Source organism: Panthera pardus, unplaced genomic scaffold (assembly GCF_024362965.1).
Source record: "Panthera pardus isolate Hobbes unplaced genomic scaffold, ASM2436296v1 HiC_scaffold_24, whole genome shotgun sequence".
NCBI classification, from domain to species: Eukaryota; Metazoa; Chordata; class Mammalia; order Carnivora; family Felidae; genus Panthera; species Panthera pardus.
Genome location: NW_026526810.1, coordinates 94,880,890 through 94,908,649, shown reverse-complemented (window position 1 = coordinate 94,908,649; position 27,760 = coordinate 94,880,890). Strand labels below are relative to the sequence as shown.

Below are 27,760 nucleotides of genomic sequence, written 5' to 3'. Positions count from 1 at the left end.
GGGGCGCCTGGGTGGCACAGTCGGGGCTTCTGACTCTTGACTTCCGCTCAGGTCATGATCTCGTGGTTGGTGAGTTAGAGCCCCACATGGGGCTCCTTACTGGCAGTGAGGAGCCTGCTTGAGATTCTCTCTCTCTCTCTCTCTCTCTCTCTCTCTTTTCTCTCTCAAAATAAATAAATAAACTTGAAAAGAGAAAGGAAAATCCGAATATTTGATTTTTGTATTATTTTCTTGAGCTGCCTCAAACTACAGCAGCAATTCAGTGTATGTAGCTTTATTTTTTAATTCCAGTAGAGTTGACACACAGTGTTGCATTAGTTTCAAACTGTATGTAGTTGTAGGCTGAATTCTGTGAGTGGAGAAAAAAAACACCTGGGATTTGAGGGTGAAAAGCAATCATAACATAAAAGTACTGCACCTGATTGGGTAAGCATGTTTGAAATTCCACTTGCTCTGTTCGGGAGAGAAAAAGACATCCCTTAAAAAGAGGGGTGGGGATATCCTTTGTTTTCTCATTGGCCAACGTGTTCACCTTTTTTTTTTTTTTTTTTTTCACAATGCTTTTTATTAAAAACTGTTTTAAGATAGGTAAAACTAAATTCATGCAATTCACAATGCTTCTTGACAGTCTAATACACATACGGGCACTAAACACATTATTCATAAATTGATCACTCCCTGTCTCAGTCCTTCAGCACAGAATCCTGAGGATTACAGGGATACTAGTTGATTTCTATCTATCTATCTACCTATCTATCTATCTATTTATTACATTTAAATCCAAGTCAGTTAACATACAGTGCAGTCTGGGTTTCAGGAGTAGAACCCCGGGATTCATCTTACATATGTCACCCAGTCAGTGCTCATCCCTAAAAAATGCCCTCCTTAATAATGCCCATCTCCCATTCAGCCCACCACCCCCGCCCCCACCTCCCTTCCAGCAACCCTCATGTGTTCTGGAACCCTAATGTGTTCTCTGTATTTAAGAGCCCCTTATGGGGCCTTCTTCTCTGTTTTTGTCTTATTTTTCCTTCCCTTCCCTTCCCTTATGTTCAAAGCTTCACATCCTTTGCTGCTAACACGGAGACCTCTGCCCTTTGGAGGGCAAGGCAGCCCTTGGCAGGTACTGGAGGAAATCTCCAGATTTGCAGGCCAAGCGGCTTCTCAGCTGTAGGCGGAGTGCGGTGATTGCACCCAGGCGAGGGCCCCTTCCCTGCGGTCTCCTCGCACGCTCCCCTCTCTCCCTTTCTTCTAGTGACCCGTGGGCAGGCGGCTGAGTTCGGGTGCCCTCCCCGGCTCTTCACATGGCTCCCACGGTCTGCAGCGGCTTGGACCGGGTGGAGGCGGAGGCCCAGGGGAGGGACCTGAGGGGCCCCTGCCCAGCCCCTTCACGCCCCGACCCCCAGCTCGGCCCCGCCTCGCCATTTGCGCCCGCGGGGCTGATAAATGGCCTGTGCGCCACGCGCGCTCAGTCGGGCTCAGCTGCAGCTCAACTCGCCTGGGCGCTTCCCCCTTCCCGCCTCTCAGCTCTCCTAACGGTGGGGCCTCCACCCATGGAGGAGGAGCAGACGTACCTGGAGCTCTACCTGGACCAGTGCACCGCCCAGGTGAGCCCGGAAGCTGCCGCCACTGTCCCAGAGGACAAAGCGCGTCCCCGCCGGGTTGCTGAGCGCCCAGTCCCCAGCCCAGAGGGTTTTGCCTTAATGAAGGCTTAATGAAGAACTCCTAGCGACCGTAAGAGGTGGGCTTGATTGTCCTCCTCTTTATGTTGAAAAATAGAAGCTTCCAGAGGGGGAATAACTTGCCACGGTTGCCAACCAGAAGTGGAACCTGGCATAGTGTGACTCCGGAGCCATGGTTCGATGGCCCCATCACGGTTATAAAGACGCAGACACGGAGAGTTTGCTTCTGTGTCTCCAGTAGCGACCCCTGGTTCCAAACTGTCTCTGCTAGGACAAACGTACACGGGAAGCGTTGATAGTACACTTTCAAGGGGGTAGCAGCCTTGGATGCTAAGAACAGGCCTCAAAAAAACAGCCTCGAGGTGGCTAGGGGTGGAGTTGGTGGTCAGCGGAGTGGGGGGCGGGGGACAGACAAGGGTGGCCAAACTTGAATTGGAAACACCTGTGGCTTCTTTCAGTTCGCAGTTAAGTTTTTGTTTTTGTTTTTTTTTTTTATGGAAGGCATCTAGGTTTTTAAATTAAAAAAAAAATGTTTATTTCTGAGACAGAGCCTGAGTGGGGGAGGGGCAGAGAGAGAGAGGGAGACACAGAATCAGAAGCAGGCTCCAGGCTCTGAGCTGTCAGCACAGAGCCCAACTCTGGGCTTGAACTCAAGAGCAGTGAGATCATGACCTGAGCCGAAGTTGGTTGCTTAACCGACTGAGCCACCCAGGCGCCCCTAATTTTTTTTTATTGAAGAAAAGAGAGCAAGGAATCTTCAAAAAGAAAGGCAAAAGGGCAACTTTCGGGGGCAGGGGGATTTTTAAAAAGAAGACAATTAGCACTGAGGTAGAAGTAGTGAAGCCTCAGCGTTTCACATAGCAAATGAAAGCCCATGCTAGAAAGAGGAGTTGATGGTTCTGCAAAGACAGTGTAACAAAACATTTCTTCTGATGCAAGGCCAAAGATGCCGTGAATATGCTGTAAGTACATCCTCTAAAGTGTGTTCCTAGGGTAAACTTGAAAGGAGGCTGTCAAGCTTCCATTGCCATAAAACATCCTCCTTGGATATCCTGTTGGCATTGCCTCAGGAAGCTGGGTTGCCTGGGTGGGAGCTTCCTCCCAGCTAAAATGCCTTGAGGGAAGAAGGAGGGGAGGGAGACCCCAGAGTGTTGCAGACAGTAGTGCTTTGGTGTAAACTGGCTGATGAGATAGATCCTTTCCAGCTAGTAAAGGAGAGGCCAATAAAACAATGGGGAGGAATCCAGGCCATTGTCCTCACCTCACTTTTCTTAAAGTCCACCTGTGGGTGAGGGTAAATGGGGAGAATTACATAATTCAAAATGAAACATAGTGCAAAATCTTATTTCAAGAGAATGACTGCATTCTTCTAAACAAGTGTTTTCTTTGAACAATTAGCCACCCCTGCCATCTGCTGGACTTAGAGTAACAGAACAATTCAGTAGGATCTAACCAGTTTGTTAGCTCGAGGTAGCTTTGTCACCAAGAAGATCCAACATGAGACGTTCATGAGTGTTCATTTATTATAAGTCTGATCTTCTAACGGATGAGGTTATCCTGCAAGCAGTGCTCAAAGTCTAGAATGTAGGTCTGCAACTTGGGCGAAGCAGGTGGCAATGCATGTATCAAGGTAATCGATTCTTTTCCATAAAAAAGCGCATGAATTTTACATTAGCTGTTTCCTTCAGTTGCACACCTCATTCCCTCAGTTGATATTAATAGAGGTTGAACAGCCTTCCCTGGGCTGGAAATACAATACATTGATTTAAACTATTCTTGTCATTTAAATTTCAATAACTGTTTTCCTATTGTAAATTCATGAAACTAGAACATTTACTCATCTCTCCTTTGACTAGAAGGAATAACCTTAGGTCTTCAGTGGAGTATTGATTAGCACTCACTACTCCATCTTAAACTTTGTTCACTTTTCTCTTTGAAATAGGAATTTAAAACTCTAAAAAATACCTAAATTAACTAAAGTTTATAATCAACTTACGGCATACAGTAAATCTATTCAAAGTACATACAAGTTTTAAAAATTATTTTGTCCATTGAGGCATTTTATTTGCACGTATATATTACATCTCTAGAAAAAGAATCCCAGGACTTTCCCTCCTGTGTGTTTTCGTCTGTCTTCTTCATGGTCCATGATGCCAGCTGAGGTTGTCAGTACAGTGAAACCAAGCTCTTTTCTACAAGCTGGTGGGATGGGAGGAGGTCATTCTGCCATTTTTGTAGATCTGTGAGTTGTCAAATCTGGGGCTGATCTCTCCACGCTTGTTTAACCTGCCTGTGAGGTTCACAACAATTTTCCCAGCTCTGGGATCATCAATGATTTCAAATTCGCCGATGTAACCATACTTCATCATCATAGTTAGGAACTGGTTGAGGACTTTGGAACATGGCCTAATAAGGACCTGGTGTTTGCCTCTCCTCTTTTCAACATTGTTCATGCTCTTGAGAGTTTCTGCTAGGACATTCATGCACACCATTATGGAGGCACAGAAAGAGGACTCAGAGTACACACAATTTAGAGTATGATTGCTGTTTCCTTTATTATAAAATTACAGTGGTAACTTCCTACGGATCTAATGTAGGAAAAATATTTTATGAAAAATGCTGTCTCTGCATTTTAAGATCTACTTTCCTGTTTCTGTTAAGTGTGCTATAACTCTGTAATATAACTTAGTGATACCTTATGGAAGGAGGCTTGGAATGACTAGAAGCTATCTTGGATTGCTTTGCATCTTGAACTTGCTGCCTGCTAGCTGTAGTGGTATCCTTTTGGTGTGACGTGCTATTCTGTTTCTTGCATTTTGTTTTGGAAATGGCCTAGGATGATCTTGCTGCACCTAGGTCACCGCTGCTCAGCCCAGTTGTACCTGATGATGGGTACATACCTAATACATCCAATTCAGAGACTGTGTTTAATGCACATCTTCAAGAAGTCAAAGGAGCATCTGGCCATTTCTCATCTGTGGATCTTAGCTTCCTACCAGATGAACTTACCCAAGAAAGTAAAGACCAGAGTGTTATTAAAAGCAAGCAGGACATCGAAGAAAATGGTAAAACTCAAAGTCAGCAAAGTAGGTTGTCATTACCCAGAGAACAGGACATTGGTCTGGGGTTAATCAGTGACAGCACTTTGTCAAAGTCCCATTCACAAGCATACCCTGGTGATGCTGACTCAGACCAGCCCTCTCCTGAGAAACCAAACTCCACGCCTCTGATGTCCATAACTCCCATGACACCAGTGACCCCTGTTTCAGAATGTTCTGGAATTGTGCCTCAACTACAGTAAGTTGTTTGTGTGTGTGTGTGTGTGTGTTTAATGGGTGAGCTCCTGGTTATACCGTTTATGTTCTTGAATGTGAGGACAACTAATTTCAGAATAATAGTGTGGGGAAGAGAATTTTAGATTTAATTATTCTTTTTTAAAATATTTTTTTAATTTATTTTTGAGAGAGGGAGAGACAGAGTGTGAGCAGGGGAGGGGCAGAGAGAAAGGGAGACACAGAATCCGAAGGAGGCTGAGCTGTCAGCACAGAGCCCCATGCGGGGTTCAAACTCACAAACCGTGAGATCATGACCTGAGCCAAAGTCGGGCACTCAACCGACTGAGCCACCCAAGTGCCTTATTATTCTTTTATCAGTTTTTAATGGATTGTGTCTTTGACAGTTTGATTATCTGTTAAATGAAGTACCAATTCTTGATCTCCTAAGAGAGGGTTAAGAGTTAGTATATACATTCTTAAGGATTATATTGTTTATACTAGAGCACTGTAATTGCTGAGAATTGTGGTTGGGGTAGGATAAACACAAAGAATATAAAGATGTAAAATTGGATTCAACTTGCAAATTGATTTAGGATTATGCTTGCTATTTTGAGACATGGTTTTGAAAAAGATTTAAAGCTTGCTTTTATTCAGCTAGTCACGACATTACAGAAAAAACTATTTTAGTACTTCACTTTGGAATTTTTACATTTTACTAGAGTTCTTCATGATACGATGTATTTCACATTGAGAATAATTCTAGGAAGTTGCTAATAGATACTTATGAGATGAGGAAGTTAATACATTTTAATTTTTTTACTTCTTGTGTCTGATGTAATTTTTTTTTTCCATTTTTTTTTTAACGTTTATTTACTTTTGAGACAGAGAGAGACAGAGGATGAATGGGGGAGGGTCAGAGAGAGAGGGAGACACAGAATCTGAAACAGGCTCCAGGCTCTGAGCTGTCAGCACAGAGCCCGACGCGGGGCTCGAACTCATGGACCACGAGATCATGACCTGAGCCGAAGTCGGACGCTTAGCTGACTGAGCCACCCGACCGCCCCTCTGATGTAATTTTCTAAGTTGACTTCTTTCTTCAGGAATATAGTTTCCACTGTAAACCTGGCCTGTAAATTGGATCTGAAGAAAATAGCTTTGCATGCAAAAAATGCAGAGTATAACCCAAAGGTAAGATTTCTCGGTATTTCATTCAACAATTAGCTTCTGTTTAGATTTACTTCAGTGCTTGCTTTGGCAGTACATATACTAGATTTACTTCATATGATCATGTTATTGACTCATTCCTTTGGTATTGTTTTTTTATTAAAAAATTTTTTTTCAATTACATTTATTTATTTTTGAGAGACAGCATGAACGGGGGAGGGGCAGAGAGAGAGGGAGACACTGAATCCAAAGCAGGCTCCAGGCTCTGAGCTGTCTGCACAGAGCCTGACACGGGACTCGAACCCATGAACTGTGAGATCATGACCTGAACCAAAGTCGGACACGTAACCTACTGAGCCACCCAGGAGCCCCGTTTTGTTATTGTTTTTAAAACAGGAAAAAAATTGTTAGTGCAGAACTGTTGACAACTCAAGGGATTAATTGCCTCATTGTCTGTTTTGAAGTTATAAAAAATAACCTCATTCCCTGTGCTGAGTAAAGCAGTGGTTGAGCGGTTCCTAAAAGTTAAGATTTTTCCCTTGTCATTCAAACAGATTTTTCAGTATGACCACTTTGAGCCTGCAAGGATGCTAACTTTCTTAAAATGCCATCATATTTCTGGAAATAGTTTTTTCTAAATGTTGTTCCACCTACCTGACACGTACTTTTCCTATTACAATTTCTCTTGTTTGAGAAAGCTGAATTGTTTAAAGTGTGAAGTTCAAGCTTCTACTTACTCCAGTAGGAGTCAGGGATTTCTTTTCCCTCAAAGTTTAATAAAGTCTACTCTTTGTTGTGTCCTGCCAAGGCGAGGCATCTGATTTTTAATGGCCTATCAACCTAAGAAGTAGGTTTGTTCATTCAGTCAACACTTAGTAATTTGCTGGTCTCTGTACTTATGAGTACAGAGTAAGATCTGGTGCCTACTGGGGAGAAGTTCACCATCCTGGGTGGTGGAGGATTTATGGCGTATCTAACGCCGCACAGAAGTTCCTACATAGAAGGCCGTACAGAGTTCCTACAGAGGAACCCAGCGGACCTTGTGAGCATCAGCTATGTATGGATTAAGTTGTTTTTACTGTTTTGGTAGTGTTCTTGCTGACATCTGAGTTTAAATGTACTTCAATACTACCCAGATATTTCCTTTTCCCCTTTCATGTAGGGGGCTATGATGAGCACAGAAACACAATGATAAGCTAGGATTCGTACGGCTGCATCCATGATTGACCACACTATTAAGTCAGCATTTTTAAGCATATTTTATTGCCCATCATGCTCAGTGCTCCCTCATTTTATTTTTGTGTATAGGATCTATCCAAACTTGGACTTGATAGCCAGAGAAATTCTGGCTTGGCACTTGAGCTATCTTAAGATAGCTCACCTTAAGGTGAGGGCATCACCTTAAATGTTGGAAAACATTCACAAGATTCAATCGGCTCTGTGTGGTGCTGACTCGGGGTTCTTTCACTCTCTGTCAACACTTCAAATCTGAAATTTCTAGTCCCACCTTGGTTCTGTGGAGGAGCTCTGACCCAGGGAACCTGCAGTCTTGCATACTACCCACCCCGGTTTCCTTCCTGGCTTAATGGGGGAAGATGAGAGCAGGAGAAGGGAGTGCGTGTGTAGGACCAGAAGGAGGAGCAGGTCTTTGGTGACATGTCAGTGTGGCAGCCCTCCCTTGCATCAGTACCACCTGAAGGGCTTGCCCATGCTGCTCATGTGGGGGAACCGCACTTCGAGAACTACTATGGTAGGCAAGAACTTGACAAATATATATATTATATATATATATTTATATATATACTAGTGGCTACTAGTATATTATAGAGTCTTGGCAAGCCTGTAACATACCTCATACTTCTCCCCCTCCCCAAATATTCTTTGAAAGAAGAAGGAAGTATTTCAAGGTAAAAAAACACAGCATCCAATTAGTCATGGTTTTAAATCTCAACCTTACCATTCCCTGTGTAATGCTGGAAGCTGAATAACCACTTAGTTTCCCTGTGCACTAAATGGTGATAATCATGGACTCAGTTGAGACCTAGCATGAGGATAAAGGTGACAAAACTTTTAAACCTCTTAGCATTGGGCTTGAAATATAACAGGCATTCAAATTTTAGCTCTATTGTTATTATTCTTACCTGTTTTTTCTAAGTACATTTTAGAATCATGATTGTTTTTGTTAGCATTAGCACGGGGAGAATAGACCCAGACATTTTTTCCCTTTCCCATCCAGAATCAGTTTATTCAAGACCGATTTCATGTCCGGCTCAGCTTTTCAATTGGAATAGTGTTATATCCTGGCAGAGGCTAATTGTTCTTTTGACTTTTGTGTATAGAGGTTTGCTGCTGTCATAATGAGGATCCGAGAGCCCAGGACCACAGCCCTCATATTTAGCTCTGGGAAAATGGTCTGCACGGGAGCCAAAAGGTATGCGGAACCACCTTCACTGTTATCAGACAAATAGTTCCGTATGTAAAACAAGGAAGGATAGTATTCATGTTCTAAAACACATAGTAGGAACAAAATACTTTGCTAAAGAGTTAAGTTCATGAAATGCCACGTAATACTGACTTAGGTGTCATTTTGCAGTTCCCCTGTTAAAACTGAAGGGACTTAGCTAGGCTGCTAGAACTTGTTCTTAAGGTGCATTTAAAAACTGGGGCGCCTGGGTGGCGCAGTCGGTTAAGCGTCCGACTTCAGCCAGGTCACGATCTCGCGGTCCGTGGGTTCGAGCCCCTCGTCAGGCTCTGGGCTGATGGCTCGGAGCCTGGAGCCTGTTTCCGATTCTGTGTCTCCCTCTCTCTCTGCCCCTCCCCCGTTCATGCTCTGTCTCTCTCTGTCCCAAAAATAAATAAAAAACGTTGAAAAAAAAATTAAAAAAAAAAAAAAAAACTATAGTGGGGTGCCTGAGTGGGTCAGTTGGTTGGGCAACCGACTTCAGCTCAGGTCATGACCTCACAGTTTGTGAGTTCGAGCCCTGCGTCAGGCTCTGTGCTGACAGCTCAGCCGGGAGCCTGCTTTGGATTCTGTGTCTCTCTCTACCCCTCCCCTGCTCACACTCTGGGTCTCTCTGTCTCTCAATAATAAATAAATGTTTAAAAAAAATTAAAAAAAAACTATCGTGGTGACAAAGCCTGTTATAAGCCTGGGGAAGTAGTTATTGTATATTTTCCTCATTGCATATAAATGGAAAGAACTTTTTAAAGGAGGTAAATTAGGCACTTCTTGACCATTAGCTTGAGCATTAGCTCAGGAGGCAACTCTTAAAAGGCTTGTTTTTTTCTTGGATCTCCTGCAGAGGCAGCCCTGTACTGATATAGATCCTTTCATCATGAAACTATGGTAGGAGCTGCTTTTCCCTCTAAGTGTTAGAAGATGAGTAGTAAATTGTCCACCTGAAAGGTTGTATGAATTTCTCCTCACTCTAGAGATGCATCAAGTATTCATTTTCTTCAAACAACACTGGGTGTTAATATTTTTTATATTTGTGTTTTTTATGTTATTTATATTAAATTTTATTATAATTGTTATTAAATATATATTTATATATGTTTATATTATATATAATATATATATAATATATAAACTAGTACAGTTGACACAATGTTACATTAGTTTCAGGTGATTCAGCAAGTTTATACCTAATGCTATGTTCACCATACCATGTTACCATCTGTTCCCATACAACGCTGTTACAAGGCCATTGATTATATTCCTTATACTGTGCCTTTAATTCCTCTGACTTATTCATTCCATAACTGGGAGGCTGTGTCTCCCACTTCCCTTCACTCATTTTTCCCATCCCTCAAACCCCCTCCCCTCGGGCAACCATTGGTTTGTGCTCTGTGTTTCTAGGTCTGCCTCTGCTTTTTATTAATTTTTTTAAGATTCCACACATAAATGAAATCATATGGTATTTGTCTTTGTCATATGGTATTTATTTCACTTAGCATAATACCCTCTAGGACCATCCATGATCTCTCAAATGGCATGATCTCATCCTTTGTTATGGTTGCATAATCTGTTGATTTGTATACCACATCTTCCTTATCTCTCTATCAATGGACACTTCGGTTGCTTCCATATCTTGACTATTGTAAATAATACTGCAGTAAACATGGGGGTACATTTATCTTTTCAAATTAGTGTTTTTGTTTTCTTTGGGTAAATACCCAATAGTGGAATTATTGGATCGTATGGAATTTCTATTTTTAATTTTTTGAGGACCCTCTATTCTGTTTTCCACAATGGCTGCACCAGTTTACATTCTCACCAACAGCGCACAAGGGTTCTTTTTCCTCCACATCCTCACCAACACTTGTTATTTCTTGTCCTTTTAATTTGAGCCATTCCAACAGGTGTAAGGTGATGTTTCATTGTGGCTTTGCTGTGTTATTTCCCTGATGATGGGTGATGTTGAGTATCTTTTCGTGTGTCAATTGGTCATCTGTGTGTCGTCTTTGGGAAAATGTCTGTTCAGGTCCTCTGCCCATTTTTTAAACAGATTTTTTATATATTTTTTTGGTGTTGAGTTGTAGAAGTTCTTTATATATTTTGGATATTAACCCCTTATCAGATATATCATTTGCAAATATCTTCTTTTATTCAGTAGACTGCCTTTTGGTTTGTTGATGGTTTCCTTATTGTGCAAAAGTTTTTAAAAATTTTTTTAAACATTTATTTATTATTGAGAGACAGAGAGAGACAGACCATGAGCAGGGGAGGGGGAGAGAGAGAGGGAGACACAGAATACGAAGCAGGCTCTGGGCTCTGAACTATCGGCACAGAGCCTGATGTAGGGCTCAAACTCACGAACCATGAGATCGTGACCCGAGCCAAAGTCAGATGCCCAACCGACTGAGCTACCCAGGCGCCCCTGTGCAAAAGTTTTTACTTTGTAGTCCCAATGGTTTCTTTTTGCTTTTGTTTCCCTTTAGGAGACTGATCTAGAAAAATGCTGCTATGGCTGATGTCAGAGAAATTACTGCCTGTGTTCTCTTCTATATTTTTTATGGTTTCAGGTCTTGAATTTAGATCTTTAATCAATTTGAGTTTATTTTTGTGTAGGGTGTTAAAAAGTGGTCCAGTTTCTTTTTCTTTTCTTTTTTTTCCTTTCATGTAGCTATCCAGTTTTCCCAGCATTATTTATTGAAGAAACTTTATTTGCCCTGTTGTATACTCTTGACTCCTATAATCTATGACTCCTTGTCATAGATTAATTGGCCATGTATTTGTGGGTTTATTTCTAGGCTCTTTGTCCATTGATCTAAATGTCTGTTTTTTGTGCTGTTTTTGTGTTTTGATTACTACATATTTGTAGTTTATCTTCAAATCTGAAATTGTGATGCCTCTAGCTTTGTTTTTTTTTTTGTTTTTCTCAAGATTGCTTTGGCTATTTGGGGTCTTTTGTGGTTCCATACAAATTTCAATAGTATTCTAGTTTTGTGAAAAATGTTGGTATTCTGATAGGGATTGCATTGAATCTATAAATTGGTTTGGGTAACAGGGACATTTTAACAATATTCTTTCAATCAATGAGCATGGAATTTTTATCCATTGGTTTGTGTCACCTTCAGTTTCTTTCATCGGTGTTTATAGTTTTCAGAGTACAGGTCTTTCACCTCTTTGGTTAAGTTTATTCCTAGGTATTTTATTCTTTTTGGTGCAGTTTTAGGTAGAGTTGTTTTCTTAATTTCTCCTTCTACTTTTTTTTTATTAGTGTACAGATACACTACCAATTTCTTGGTGTTAATTTTGTATCCTGCTACTTTACTGAATTCATTGATTACTTCTAGTAGTTGTTGGGTGGATATTATATATAGTATCATGTCATCTGCACATGATGACAGTTTGGCTTCTTTACTAGTATGAATACCTCTTATTTCTTGTCTGATTGCTTTGTTTAGGACTTTCAGTATTATGTTGAATAAAAGTGGTAAGAATGGACATCCTTGGCTTGTTCCTGATCTTCGTGGGAAAGCTCTCAGTTTTTCACCACTGAGTGTGATGTTAGCTGTGGGTTTTTCATATATGGCCTTTATTAGGTTGAGGTATGGTCCCCTAATCCCACTTCGTTGAGAGTGTTTTTTATCAAAAATGGATGTTGAATTTCGCCACTGGTTTTTTTCAGCATCTGTTGAGATGATCATATGATTTTTATCCTTCATTTTGTTGATGTCATGTGTCACGTTGATTGATTTGTGAATATTGAATGCTTCTTACATCCCCAGAATTAATCCCATTTGATCATCATGCATGATCTGATTAATGCACTGTTATATATGGTATGCTAATATTTTGTTGAGGATTTTTGTATCTATGTGACAAATCTATTCTTAATCCATATTTTCCCCTACCTGTTTTTACCTGTTCTTTATATGTATCTGGGTAAATTTCTGGGCTGTCTCTTCTGTTGATCCATGTATTCTTGGACCTAGAAGTCTCCCATTAAAAAAATTTTTTTTTTAATCTTTATTTATTTTTGGGAGAGAGAGTGTGAGTGGGGGAGGAACAGCAGGAGGGAGACTCAGAATCCAAAGCAATCTCCAGGCTCTGAGCTGTCAGCACAGAGCCCAACACAAGGCCCGAGCCCATGAATTGTGAATTCATGACCTGAGCCAAAGTTGGACAGTTAACCAACTGAGCCAGCCAGGCACCCCTATAAATCTCCCCTTTTTAGGTCCTTATTGGACAACTCTGCAAGGTATCTGCAAGGATGTTCATTTCAGCATTGTTTAAAAGGGGGGGGGGGAGACAAATACCTGATAATCTTTGATTAGATCATTAAATTGTATTTAGCTATTAAAACATACACATTTTGAGTTGGAAGGATGTCACATTGTGTTACGCTGTAGGGGAACAGGAAACTAAATTGTAAGTTTATTATCCAACTTTCACTTTAAAGTATGCTTATATTACACACACTTTCATGAGTATCTTTCCCTATCTGAATTTATTTGGTTGCCAAAATCTAATGGTGAAAATTCAGATAGTGAGTTCAGATAATGAGATACTTCTTCCCCAAATCTATTTGGTTCTTGAGTCTTGAACAGAGATTTGTGAAATTTTGGTTAGTCTAAGAGCTATCAGAATTATCTCCAAAAATTTATCCAAACCTCTTCTCTTTAGTCGTAATTATTGGAGTTTGCTAGTGAAGGTTACCTGTATTTGCACAGGGAAAGTACACAAACGTCAAATTTAATCAGTGGTTATCACTGACAATTTAATCAGTGTCACCACGACTGGTTCTTACTCTATTTTCTAATGTTTGTACAAGAACATGTATGTAGACTTTAACCATAAGTTGTTTGGGAATTTCTATGTCCTATTGACAGCTGATTTCCAACAAAACTACAGGGCTCCCCAAACTCTTAAATTTTGACCTTATAAACATCAGCACTATGGGAAACATCAGCAATACAGCCAGTTAGGCAAATGTATGTTTTCAAAATTGAGACTGTATTTATTTCCTTGCTAACTTGGAGACACGGCCTTGGCAGGGACATCTCAGGAGGTAGAAGTGGGTGAGGAGAAGAAATGTGGAGTGAAATATGTGATGTAATTAATACACTTAAGAGGGGCAGTGTTGTGAAGGCTCTAGATAGGAAAGAGAATGGAGTGCTTCCTTTGGTCCAAATGTTCAATCTGGCTCTTCCAGGTGCTTCTGATTTTCAACATAAAGATGAGGGTGGAGTTCACATGGTTCACCCACCAGGTTTCCATTCTGTTTGACAACCCCTGCTGAGACTCCTTGTTTTGTTTTGCCAATGACCAATGAAAAGCACGTAATGAAAAATAAAGCCTCACTTCTCAAGACTTGACACTCTCTGACGTGGATTTCAGGCTGGAGCAGGACAAACACTTAGAAGAATATGGCCACAAAGTGGAATAAATTTCTTCCTTTCTCATATGGGGTGTGAGTTGAGTGATAATTCTGTGAGAAAGCCTGAGCAAAATTTGTTAGGTTTTGAGGTATTTTTGTGCTAAAAAAAAAAACCAAAAACAAATTATATATAATTTGTCTCATAAAGAACCTGGTCCTGATATCTTGTCTTTGCTACCCAATTGGCATACCTCTTACTTCATGTTGATTTTTTTTTTTCTTTTTGTATGCATGTATCCGAATTTTTGTTGCTGTTGTTCCCATCTACAGGACACAAACTTTTAGACCAGATGGATGGTTCTCAAACTTGACTGAGCATTAGAATCTGGAGGGCTTGTTAAAACATAGACTGCTGGGCCCCAACCCCAGAGTGCTTGAGGCTGGGACCTGAGGCTTTGCATTTCTAACAAGGTGCTGATTCTGCTACAGGTCTGAGGACACACTCTGAAACCAGTGAAATAGTTAATTTTATCTTCTAGCATTTAAAACAATTAGAAGAGAAAAATAGGGGCACCTGGGTGGCTCAATTGGTTAAGTGTCCCACTTCAGTTCAGGTCATGATCTCGAAGTCCCTGGGTTCAAGCCCTGCATTGGGCTCTGTGTTCACCGCTCAGAGCCTGGAGCCTGCTTCAGATTCTGTGTCTCCCTCTGTCTGTGCTCCTCCCCTGTTCATGCTCTGTCTCTCTCTCTCTCTCTCTCTCTCTCTCTCTCTCTCTCTCTCCCTCTCTCTCCCTCCCTCAAAAATAAATAAAGATTTAAAAAACAATTAAAAAGAGAGAAATACCCTATATGTGTAAGATGACAAATGAAGATGGAAATGTGTTTCTGAATTTGGTTTTTACTGGGTGCTAGGGACAAAAGTAGGGGAGGTTGGTCCTTGTCCTCAGCATCTATAGGTGTGTAGTATACATTGAAAGACCAACATGGTACAGATGCTAAAGATACAATCAGGGAAGTGTGTGAACACAGCCCAAGCAGTAGAGGGGACATGGTGATTAAGACCTCTTTAAATACATTTGCCCCTCCCCAGTGAAGAGCAGTCTCGACTTGCTGCGAGGAAGTATGCTCGTGTGGTGCAGAAGCTTGGGTTCCCGGCCAGATTCCTCGATTTTAAAATACAGAACATGGTTGGAAGCTGTGATGTGAGATTTCCCATCAGGCTGGAAGGTTTGGTGTTAACCCATCAGCAGTTCAGTAGGTATGACGGTTATAAAACTTTCTGAGTTTCCCGAGGTATTGAAGTTGTATTACAGGCAGGCTGCTTACATAGTGTATCTTTCAGAGAAAGTGTTGTGCTTTTTTTGTTGTTGTTTTGTTTTTTTTTAAGACTGTAGGTAAAAGGATTAAGATGCTGTGCTTAAGTCTTTACTGGTTACTGTATGTATTCAATCTTCTGAAATAGTGGGTCTCAAAATTAAATTGCATAGTAATCACCTGGACAGCTTATTAAAGCACTTTCCTGGGGCGCCTGGGTGGCTCAGTCGGTTGAGCGTCCGACTTCAGCCCAGGTCATGATCTCGCGGTCCGTGGGTTCGAGCCCCGCATCGGGCTCTGTGCTGACGGCTTGGAGCCCGGAGCCTGTTTCGGATTCTGTGTCTCCGTCTCTCTCTCTGACCCTCCCCTGTTCATGCTCTGTCTCTCTCTCTCTCTCTCTCTCAAAAATAAATAAAAACATTTAAAAAAAACCAAACACTTTCCTGCCTAGGCTGCATCATCATTGATTTTTGCCTGAATCTGCAGTTCCAACAGGCTCACAGGTGATGTCAGTACTGCTTGCCAGAGGCTTGAGACTCCCTAGTGTGCAGATTTCTGAAACAGGCACACTCAGCTTGGCAGGGGTGGTGGCGATGGCTGGGAAAGAAGCAGTATGAGATGGGTAGGCAGGATGGAAGGGGCTGATGACTGGCAGGGGAGAAAGGGTCAGAGAGAAGATGGAAAAAGAATGGCCTAGCACATTCTATGAAGGCAGTCCTACCTAGTTTTTGTCCTATTGAGTTTGAGGGGGTTTTACATGTGTGTAGCTATGGCTCCCACCCTACAATTTGTTCGTTAGTGGAGTCCTGGGAGTATCTCTAGCCTGCTTCTTCAAATGTAACTTCCCAGCTCAACAGCAAATGTACCAGGTCTGCTTTCCTCACTTGCATTGGTGCTTCTCCCAGCCTGTTCAGGCCCTCGGCAGTGATGGAGGCTGACTGGTCAACACCAAAAAGCCCCCTGCCCTGGGGCATATATACCTGGCCAAGGCCCTGTGAGCTGCTTAGAATCACAGATGCTTCGCCTTCGAGTGATCATTCGCATTTACAGAGTGAATAGGGATCCTATAGCTGTGCTGTCTCTGACATTTGTTAGCTTTCTTTTTCAGACATGGTCTGAACAGCTGTTAAAAATTGCTTTGTTTTTTCCTAGTTTTTCAAAAATCTCAGTTCATTCTGAGATTTAGCTTTTAGGATATTCTTCAGGCTATGTTGATTTCCCCTTGACTGTATTTTCCTTTTTCCTCTGCATTAATTTTTTTCAACATATGCTTATTGGATACCTATGATGTTACCATTGAGTTCAACTGTGAAGCACCCCATGCAGGAAACACTGCCTTTTTAGGTGCCTTTCTCATTCTTCAATCTTGGGAAGGGTTGTAGATTAATAGCAAAGCTTTGTTTTTAAGAATCTCTTAACACATGAGGCATCTTTTCTTCCAGATTCTCAACCATGGGCCTCTGGTTTGTCTCTCAACCAACTTTTTCTGATGAAAGATCTCTGCCTGGATTCTATATCTGTATTAGACTTACCACTCTGCTTTCTGGCCATTTAGGCCTCTAAAATGATGTGTACAATTTCTCCCAAATTTCACTTTATTTCTTTTTCACCAACATTGTCGTCTTTGTAGGTCAGATTTATTTATTTATTTTTTAATTTTTTTTTTTAACGTTTATTTATTTTTGAGACAGAGACAGAGCATGAACAGAGGAGGAGCAGAGAGAGAGGGAGACACAGAATCTGAAACAGGCTCCAGGCTCTGAGCGGTCAGCACAGAGCCCGACGCGGGGCTCGAACTCACAGACCGTGAGATCATGACCTGAGCCGAAGTCGGACGCTTAACCAACTGAGCCACCCAGGCGCCCCTGTAGGTCAGATTTAAGTCTAGGGTAGGAGTACCCCTTGTCACTACTTGTGCTTTCTGAAAGATAAAATTGCCAGTAGGGGAAGATGAGAACTCCTCCTATGCACTGATTTCAGCCACTTGGAGTGGGTCCATTACTTGTTCTGTCTTCCTTCCAAAGCAGTTTTAGGATCTCATCCATCTTTTTTTTTTTTTTTTTTTTTAACGTAGCCAGAAAGCCTGCATTATATTCCCACTACTATCTATTTCTAGTCTTATCCTTGTCTCCTCCAAAAGTTTGCCACTTGGGCTCCACCCTTAGGATATGGATTATAGCTCCAATGTGTGGACTGAGGGCATTGAGGCATGAAAACACTTCTTTTTCAACAGGTTTGTATCTTTAAAATGAGACCTCTCTTTAATTGTCTGCAACCCTGTCAGGGAACCATGGCATATACCAGTCGTAATTATTAGGTGAAGTTTGCCCATGTTAAAACCTCAAGTTCTTTTCATTCTCCTGGATCTACAAATTTGTGTATCAGCATCTGATACCGTAAGTATCCCCTAGTTACTGGACACCTCCTCTGTCAACATTTCTATGCCATAGTTGTTTCCAGTTTTCTCTGAACATTGTTCTCCCTTCCTTTACTTTCTAAATCAAAGATATCGTGATAACAAATACTAAGTGACTAATATCTAGGAGGCTACCGGGTAGCATATGCTATGGTGATCATGACAGTCATTACAGCCATGGTCCCTTGCCCTCATGGAGCTCACTGTCTTAAAGGGAAGACAGAGAAGCTAAAGTTAATATGGTAACTATGAGGGTGAACACCCCTTGGAGTGCTATGGTACCATTAAGCAGGATATTTCACAGGGTGGGGGGAATGTGGAGGTCAAAGTTCTTATGGGAGGTAACACTGAAGCCAACACTTGAATGATGAGTTGAAGTTGGGTTGGCTAAGAGATTGGCAAGTGTTAGTTATTCTTTATCCTCATAAAATTCTGTCTCTAACCAAGTCTCTTTTCTTTTCCCCTGGCCTTAACCTTCCTTTGAAATGAGGCAGAGAATAAATAAAATGAAGTAGATATCTTACTGGAAGTTCCTTATGCTGGTATCTTAAAACTATGGTTCTGAAAGCCAATTGCAGTTTGCCGTCATTTATATACTGAAGACTTTGGTTTTCTTGTTTCCTTTCTAGAATGCTAAGATTCTGTTGGAAGGGGAAATGGAAACATTTCTTCTGTGCCCCTAGCTTTCACTTTCTTGGCTAGAACTTCATAGCTCCCATACAAGTTTTCCAGGGTTCCCGCCAGTATCGTTGTCTCCCCAGGGTTGAGAAGTGGTAAGTGAATAAAGTCTTAACAGGCTCTCTGCACGAAGAGTGATGTCCTAGGAAGACAAGTCCACCCATAGCAGCCTCCATACACTTCAGCAAATGGTCTCACCACTGCAGTGCATCTTTCTAGTACCAATAAGAGATTTCACATCTGCTGTTGTAGGAGACTTACTCATTGCAGAATGGAATGGAGTTTTTCTCTGTGGTCTGGATTTACCCTTTAAATGCAAAGATTTATGTGTGTTGTGTTTCATTTGTCAAATTTCTTCTTTTTCTTATATCTGTTCTTCATTAGTTGTTGCTTTTATTTCCTCAGCCTCCTCTTAACTTTTGACTTCTTTTTTGAAGTCTCTTCAAGACTTTTCTAGGAGTCTCTACTTCTCTCTGCCGGAGCCTGGAGAAGCAGTTCTTAGCCCTATCATCCTTCTACATTTGGTAGTAAATACAACTGAGTTACCATTTATAGGAACAAATCCTAAAGTTTTTAAAGTTTTTCTTTTTTTTTTTTTTAAAGTAATCTCTGCACCCAACGTGGGGTTTGTACTCACGACCCTGAGATCAAGAGTCCCATGCCCTTCCAACCCAGCCAGCCAGGTGCCCCACAAATCCTAAATTTTTAACACTTGGGACAGTTTAGTTTTCTTTACAGCACCTTTCCAGAGACAAATGATAGTGGTCTAGAGAATTTTTTAGGTTCTATCTGCTAAAATTGTTAGCTTTAGCAGTTTATAAATGTGTATAAAATGTGCTCATTATTGAGAAACTTGGAAAACTTAGAAAACACATTTATGTATTTTTATTGATAGGTTTTTTTTGGAAAGATGGAAAACATTTAACCAAGAAGATTTTAATACATTAAATTTGGTGCCCTAAGTTATCTTAATTTCTAATAGCTTAGGATGATCTGCACTTTGAAAAAATCTTAGGACCAAAGATGAGTTTTGTTCTTGACTCTACCGTAAGAAATTGCCTACGGCACTCCAGAGTACTTCTATTAAGATGGCCAATGGGGCGCCTGGGTGGCTCAGTCTGTTGGGCGTCCAACCTCAGCTCAGGTCATGATCTCACAGGCCGTGAGTTCGAGCCCCGCATCGGGCTCTGTGCTGACAGCTCAGAGCCTGGAGCCTGCTTCAGATTCTGTGTCTCCCTCTATCTCTGCCCCTCCCTTGCTCATACTCTGTCTCTGTCTCAAAAGTAAATACAAACATTAAAAAAAAAAAGGCCAAAAGTTCTTGGTAAAATAGCTTCAATATTCTGGGTCTTGAATATTATGGGAAAGTGGTTGAATAGTACTATTTTTAACTTTTCCCTTTTATATCTTAACAGTTATGAACCTGAACTTTTTCCTGGCCTTATTTATAGAATGGTAAAACCACGAATTGTGTTGCTTATCTTTGTATCTGGAAAAGTTGTGTTGACAGGTGAGTTCTAAGATTATTTTCTGACTTTCCTAAAATTCAGTAGCTGTGTGTATGCTTTGCTTTTCCTCTTAAATAGCTTTGTTCACCATTATAAAGCCTTGCTATTGTAGAACACCTGGAGGAAAAAAATGAAAAGTAGAAATGATTATAACATCACCCATTGGTCTCAATATCCAAAATGATATAACTTTTTTTCATGTTTTTATTTTCTTTTTATATGTATATTTATCTTAACATCCTTAACATCCTCTTAGAATACTTTTAAGAGTTGCACAGTATTCTTTTTTTTTTTTTTTTAATGTTTAGTTTTGAGAGAGAGAGAATGACAGGGTGTGAACAGGGGAGGGGCAAAGAGAGAGGGAGACACAGAACCTGAAGCAGATTCCAGGCTCTGAGCTGTCAGCACAGAGCCCAATGCAGGGATTGAACTTGTGAACCGCAAGATCATGGCCTGAGCTGAAGTCAGTGGCTTAACCAACTGAGCCACCCAGGTGTTCCTCGGCTACAAATGTTCTAACAGAGGGGTCATCAAACCTTTTTCTGTAAGGGGCCAAATACTAAATATTTTAAGCTTTGTGGCCCATAGGGTCTCTGTTGCAACAACTGAACTCTGCCATTATAGTATGAAAGTAGCTATAGGCATTACCTAAAGGAAAGGGCTCTGAAATGTGAATTTAATATAATTCATATAATTTACATGTGTCATGTAATATTTTTCTTCATTTGATTTTTTCCCCCCAATCATTTAGGCCATTGAATTTAAAACCATTTTTAGCTCACACGCTATACAAAAACAGGACTAGATTTGGCCAACAGCCTGTTTCCTACTTCTGTTCTCACACTTTATCATATCAAACTTATTTTCCATTGCCAAGCATTTAAATGTTCTTTCTTTGTTTGCTGCTTATAATGGCACAGACTTTGGCTATTTTTATGTGTGGAGAATTATATTGTTAGTGTGGATGCTCAGAAATGGAACTTTTGTTTAAGGATATGACTACTCTTAAGGTTCTGAATACAAATTATCAAATTGTTTTTTAAAGGGATACACAATATAGTTCTCCCATATTCTATGTTCTTAACAGCAATGATTTAAGTATCAACCCTCAGTAATATTCAAAACAAAAATGGCATAAAAAAACTTTTACTTTATAAGTGAAAATGATCTCATTGCTTTAACTACATTGGCAATCAGAAACAAATTGATGACTTTTCTAAGATAGTCAAGAAATAGCATTTTGTCTTTTGTAGACATTGTGTACATGACTTAATCTTTTTTGTCTAGTGTTTTATTATTTTTTCCCTAAGGATTTGTATGAGTTTGCCATAATATTAAAAGTAATTACTCTTTGTTTTATGCTTATGGCTTTTTCCAGTTGACTTATTTTTACATAAACAAGGGTTTTTTAAACTCTTGAGGTAAATGGTTGAGATTCTTTCCATACCATTCTACTGAAGTTTGCTACTCTTGTCTAATTTTGTCTTACTTTTTACATATTTTACTTTTCTGTTCCAAGATGAATGCCAAATTTATATAGCAGGGGCCAAAGTAATTAGGACCCACCCTCACATAGCCAGCCAGCCATCTTACCACTGCATATTACTCTACTTATTCTTAATTTGTGATCATTCCATTTGACCTTTATATATGGTTCTGTTCTCTAGTCTTGCCTTTGCTCCAGAATTCTGTGATAATCCTATTGTATATATTACTATTGTGGTATAAATGTGCCTTAATTTTAGTGGTCTTTATTTCTGCTAGGGTCAATTTCCCCTCTCAGTTTGCTTCTTAGCTCCTCTTGAATATTTAGTCTTCCAAATAAGCTTTAGAATTTTTACAAAATCTTGTCCCATCTAAAAAAATTTGAGATTTTTGCATTACCTGAATTAATTTGGGGAAAAATGATGAAGTCCTCACTCAGCATCCCAAAACATGGAATTTCTGTTCTTAAGTCTTCTTTTAGAACTCTCAGTAAAGTTTTATAGTTTGTTTTACTGTAACAACTAATGTGTCTTCAAAGTGAGGAAAGCCTGTTTGGAATTCAAGAACGTTTTGAATACAGCAAAGCTATAATTTCTCAGATGCTGCCAATTTAGAGTCTAAAATAATGAAGACCTCCTAGTGACTGAAGTTTACTTCTGTATATCCTAAAGGAAAGGGGGAAAGTCTGCCAAGTAAATTGAATAGTATAAATACTGGAGCAAACATATGCCGTACTATATATGCCCTACATATGCCCTACATATAGAGGGGACAAACTTTTCAAGACCTTTGGAAGATACTTTCATGTACATGCTTATATAATTATTAATCAGTCTTATTAACAGTGCCAATTGACAAGTACTATAATAGGCTAAATCTTTATTAGGAGTACACAAAAACAAATCTCTTTAAATATCTTTCATTAAAACCAGCTTGGGGTGCCTGGGTGGCTCAGTCGGTTAAGCGTCCAACTTCAGCTCAGGTCACGATCTCGCGGTCCGTGGGTTTGAGCCCCGCGTCGGGCTCTGGGCTGATGGCTTAGAGCCTGGAGCCTGCTTCCAATTCTGTGTCTCCCTCTCTCTCTCTGCCCCTCCCCCGTTCATGCTCTGTCTCTCTCTGTCTCAAAAATAAATAAACGTTAAAAAAAATTAAAAAAAAAATTAAAACCAGCTTTCCTACTTACCCCAATTAAAACAAACAAAACTTGTAGGTACACATTTGCTACAAGTTTCAAATCACACAAATAAACAATTGTCCACACGTTATACTGAAGACCATGCAATACACTTCCCTTAAAATTTGTTACACATTCAGCATGTAGAACAAACAAAGCTAAATTTCTCCATTCTTGCAAGATGTAGATCATCACTTTTGTGAAGGGGAGCGGGGAGGATGAGATGTATTAACTGAAGTGCCCACCACCTTCAGGTACTCGCTTTGTCCCTCAGCTCTTTGGATGTCTGTGCAAACACCTGTGGTTTTGGGGGGTACCTTCTCCCTTTTCCTTCTTGTCAGATGAAGGAAAGAGAAATACTTTTAGTGGTGAGAGGCAGCAGGTGTGGTGGCTAAGAGGCTGGGCTCTGGAAACCAATGGTCTAATTCAAACCCAGGCTTTACCATTTATTGGCTGTATGACCTTGGGTGAGTTTAAGTTCTCCACCTTGATTTCCACATATGTAAAGGCCAGTGGCCATAGAAAATACCTGCTAAATGCGAGGAGGCAGAAAAGCAGTGCCTGGTGTATGGTAAATGTGGTATAAATGTTAGCTGTTATTCCCTTGGTGAAAGCCCAGTCTCATTTTTTCCCCTAGCATTGAATGATTGGAATTTTGCTGTGATGCCTTGCCCTGATGATAGGAATATGAAGTCTAAAGAGGCTTTGGTCTATGGTCTAAAATGCCTCACATGTATCTCTTTCCCTCTAGCATAATGGACTTCTTGAGAAGCTGGGTTTTTGTTATGTAGGGTCACTCTCAATCAAGCAATTCTTGGAAATGAGGAGGTCAGAGGGCAACATAGAAATGGCAAGACTTATTAGTGAGTAGGCCAGAGAGATAACAAGATCCCTGTCAGTGGTTACCAGGAATCCCCCAACAATAGCAAGTTAGTATGTACTGTAAAATGTGTACTTTGAAGGGTTGAATGCTATTTTTAACAAATTGTAAGACTTTCCCTGATGTAGGAATAGAATTGGAAAATCTAAGTAGTATTGGAAATTGATATTTGGGCTGGCCAAGGGGTAGGAATGAACTTTTAAACCTTATTACAGATGGTAGATATTTCATAAAGTTCAGGTGACTACCAGCTACACATACTGGACGGGAAAGCAAATATAATACCCTCCCCCCACTGCCTCACCCATGGCCGGAATCGGCCCTGGGGAAAGGAGACAGACAAATTATGTGCCACTGGCTCTTACAGAACCAGATGATAAACTATGTGTACTTGGACAAGCCAGCCATCCCAATGTCCCTAACCCTGAAGCACATTCTCCTAGGACCGTAAAAATAGCTTAGATTTTATAAAATGATATGGTTTGCAGAGGACTTCTTACAACATTCACTCATGTCATGCTTTCAGCTGCCCTCTGAGAAGGCTGTTGTCCTTATTTTACAGATAAGGAAATGGAAACTCCGAGGTTAAACAATTTGCCTGTGATTTCAAATCTAGTTAATGGTAAAGCTGGTATTTGGGCTCATATAGTTTGATTTCAATGCCAGTCCTTTCTTCATTATGACAGCCACAGAATTTCCTCCTCCATCACCCTGGTCAGGAACGGTGTTTATCCCCAAAAGTGGTGGTCATTTTCTCCTGCAGGAAAAGACGGAGAGGCCAGGCACCTAATTGGAGCCTGGTGTTTTAAATTGGGATGTCTGATAATAGATTAATAGGACTAGAGGACCAATTTGGGTTCCCATAAAGTTGTGATACCAATATTTCAGCGAGGAAATATTTGACTAGATTGACCAAATCCCCTCATTGAAATACCCAGTTACAACTGCTGGCAAAGTTTATTTGGTGACTTTTAGATGGGACACTGGATACGTGAGGTCTTCACCCATAGCTGTTATTCATGATTCAGGGGAACTTCAGCTTCTTAGGCCTCATTTTCCACATAGGAAATGAAAGAAATTGTATTAAAAAAAAGCTCTTTTGTGTCTACTGATGTTATTCTATCATATAAAATAATGATCACTGTCAATGTCTGTTCCCTCCTGGGCAACGGGCGTGTTTTGCTCTTCAGGGGATGCCAGAATGCTAAACTTGTTGGCGCTTGAAAATCCTCTTAGGTATGATTTTTTTTTTTAAATTTACATCCCAATTAGTTAGCATATAGTGCAACAATGATTTCAGGAGTAGATTCCTTAGTGCCCCTTATCCATTTAGCCCATCCCCCTCCCACAACCCCTCCAGCAACCCTGTTTGTTCTCCATATTTAAGTCTCTTATCTTTTGTCCCTCTCTTGTTTTAATATTGTGTTTGTTTCCCTTCCTTATGTTCATCTGTTCTGTATCTTAAAGTCCTCATATGAGTGAAGTCGTATGATTTTTGTCTTTCTCTGACTAATTTCACTTAGCATAATACCCTCCAGTTCCATCCACGTAGTTGCAAATGGCAGATTTCATTCTTTTTGATTGCTGAGTAATACTCTATTGTATATATATATATATATACCACACTTTCTTTATCCATTCATCCATCAACGGACATTTGGGCTCTTTCCATACTTTGGCTATTGTTGATAGGGCTGCTATAAATATTGGGGTGCATGTGTCCTTTCAACACAGCATACCTGTATCCCTTGGATAAATACCTAGTAGTGCAATTGCTGGGCTCTAGGGTAGTTCTATTTTTAGTTTTTTGAGGAACCTCCATACTGTTTTCCAGAGTGGTTGCACCAGCTTGCATTCCCATAGGTATGATTTTTAAGCGTTATGAAAAACTGAAGTACATAGTTATCTTGAATGTCGGACCTAGATCCTCCATTTCTCAAATATAAAAAGAACCTTGATTTTGGTGGGTGGGGATGGAGGCTGAATGGGTGGGTGAGTGGGTGTTTGCTGTATCTACTATACTTTACTGTCTCCTGTTTAGAAAGCTTTCACATTCAAATGTACCTAAAAGGGGGAAAAAGTCCATCAAATCAGAGGCAGAATTTTTTTTTTTAATAAATGTTTCCCCAACTCACTGTTTGGTTTCTACAAAACAACCACTTTAGAAATGAAAATCTTAGTGCTGTAACAAAAATTTGAGGCTTAAGGGATTTTTCCTGCCCCAAAGGTACAGAGTTTCTGTTACCCATGTCAGTAGTTTCCCCTCGTCCCCTTCCTTCTCCCCACCCCAAGTCTTTGAGGGTGGAGACTCACATGCAGTAAATTCCTTGGAATAAGTAACTTTTTGTCCTTGTCTCTCAAAAAAAAATTTTTTTTAAGCTTATAAGGACTTCATCTTTGATTCTTTAACATTTTTTAAAATTTTGAGGTGAAATTCACATAATATAAACTTAACCACTTTAAAGTGAATAATTCAGTGACATTTAGTATAGTCACAATTTGTGCAACCCCGCCTCTATCGAGTGCCAAAACATTTCCATTACTCCAAAATAAAATCCCATATCCTTAAGCAGTTTGCTCTCCATTCCTCCCTCCCTTTAGCCCTTGGCAACCTCTGTGGAATTACCTACTCTGGATATTTCGTATAAATGGAATCATACAGTATGTTATCCTTTGTGCCTGTCTTCTTTCACTTAGCATAATGTTTGTTCCTCCCTACCCCCGAGAGAGGCGCGGGGGACAAAGGCTAGAGAGAGAAGGAAGAGGGAAAGAGAGAGAATCCCAAGCAGGCTCCAAGCTGTCAGTGCAAAGCCTGACACCGTGCTCAATCTCACAAAATGAGACCATGGCATGAGCCGAAACCAAGAGTCAGACACTTAACCAACTGAGCCACCGAGGCACCCCTGGCATAATGTTTTTGAGGTTCATCCACACTGCAGAATATATCACAACCTCATTCCTTTTTGTGGCTAAATAATCCATTGTTGGGGGCGCCTGGGTGGCTCCGTTGGTTGAGTGTCCCACTTTGGCTCAGGTCATGATCTCACAATCTGTGGGTTCGAGCCCCGCATCGGGCTCTGTGCTGACAGGTCAGAGCCTGGAGCCTGCTTCAGATTCTGTGTCTCCTTTTCTCTCGGTCCTCTCCCACTCATGCTCTGTCTCTGTCTCTCTCTCAAAAATAAACAAACATTAAAAAAATATTCCATTGTATGTGTATATTACATGTTTATCCATTCTTCTTTTGATGGACACTTGGGTTGTTTCCACTTTTTGGCTATTGGGAATAATGCTGCAAGGAATCCATGTGTGCATGCATATTGTTGGAGTATCTATTTTCAGTTTGGGGACAAATACCCAGGAGTAGAATTGCTGGGTCATCTGGTCATTCTTAACATTTTTGAGGAACTGCCAAACTCTTTTCTACAGTGGCTGAATCATTTTACGTTCTCCAGGAAGAGTCTTTATCAGCGTAAGCTATTTTCCAGTTCTCTTCATGCTAATAAGAGAATTAACTTGCTTCCTGCCAATGACAGCAGATAATAGTTTCCCAATTAGCTGAGAGCTCCATATGAACATAAGTACTACCAGTCTAGAACCCTTAATACAATGTGCCTGAATAGCTTTGAAGGTGGAAGCAGTTGGTAGCAGTGAGTGGTGGTGAGAGATAGATGAGCAGGGCCTGACTGCTGTCTCTCAAGGGTAGGGACCTTGTCTAATTCATGTTTTTATCCATTTTAATCCCTAGGACAGTTACAATTAAACATCCTTGAAACTGCAGACTCTAAGGAGTGACAGTGGCACAGTTTTCCTCCTCTAATAATCTCTCCTTATACAATGAAATGTAAAATTTTTGCTGCAGTTTGTCTCACTCTGTTAGGCAATATTAGGGAATCAAGGTGTCAACTAGACATGAGGGGATCCAAGGAAGTCCCTTGTGCTGGCAGCTAAGTGCCCACAGGTGCTGACAAAAGTCATGTTCTCTGGTCATGTTCATGGCATGCTGAGAGATAACATTCCATATTTCATACTCTGTGAGACTAAAGATGAACTGATACACCCACACAGCAAAGTACTAGAAAGCTCTGCTCTAGGGTATGTGTTCATGGGAATGTGGCTGTCCTCACCAAATTCTTTTGTATTTACCAAAATGTCACTTCTCAGGTAAACCTAAAGAGATATCTTCATATTAAAGGTAATTGGAGGTGACAGATGAAATTTTATTCTTAAAACAATTTTGGTATTTTTATATTAAATATTATATAAACTTGGATTTCTTTATAGGTGCCAAAGAACGTTCTGAGATCTATGAAGCATTTGAAAACATCTATCCTATTCTAAAGGGTTTTAAAAAAGCCTGA

At 40.5% G+C, this 27,760-nt stretch overlaps 1 protein-coding gene and 1 pseudogene across 1 annotated transcript; one reads left to right on the top strand and one right to left on the bottom strand.

Moving 5' to 3' along the window:
• Nucleotides 1-1,304: 1,304 nt before the first annotated feature.
• TBPL2 (TATA-box binding protein like 2) lies at nt 1,305-27,760 on the top strand. The gene is made up of 7 exons (XM_019451334.2): nt 1,305-1,607; nt 4,519-4,979; nt 6,058-6,145; nt 8,461-8,552; nt 15,038-15,205; nt 19,771-19,865; nt 27,684-27,760. The coding sequence occupies exons 1-7, from the start codon at nt 1,305-1,307 to the stop codon at nt 27,758-27,760; spliced, it is 1,284 nt and encodes a 427-aa protein (XP_019306879.2).
• LOC109268205 (40S ribosomal protein S15a-like) lies at nt 3,731-4,192 on the bottom strand (annotated as a pseudogene).

Coding starts and splice junctions, on each gene's coding strand:
- TBPL2 (XM_019451334.2), top strand. CDS start 1,305: ATGGCTCCCACGGTCTGCAGCGGCTTGGACCGGGTGGAGGCGGAGGCC. Junction 8,553..15,037: donor GTCTGCACGGGAGCCAAAAG/GTATGCGGAACC, acceptor GCCCCTCCCCAG/TGAAGAGCAGTCTCGACTTG. Junction 15,206..19,770: donor ACCCATCAGCAGTTCAGTAG/GTATGACGGTTA, acceptor ATATCTTAACAG/TTATGAACCTGAACTTTTTC.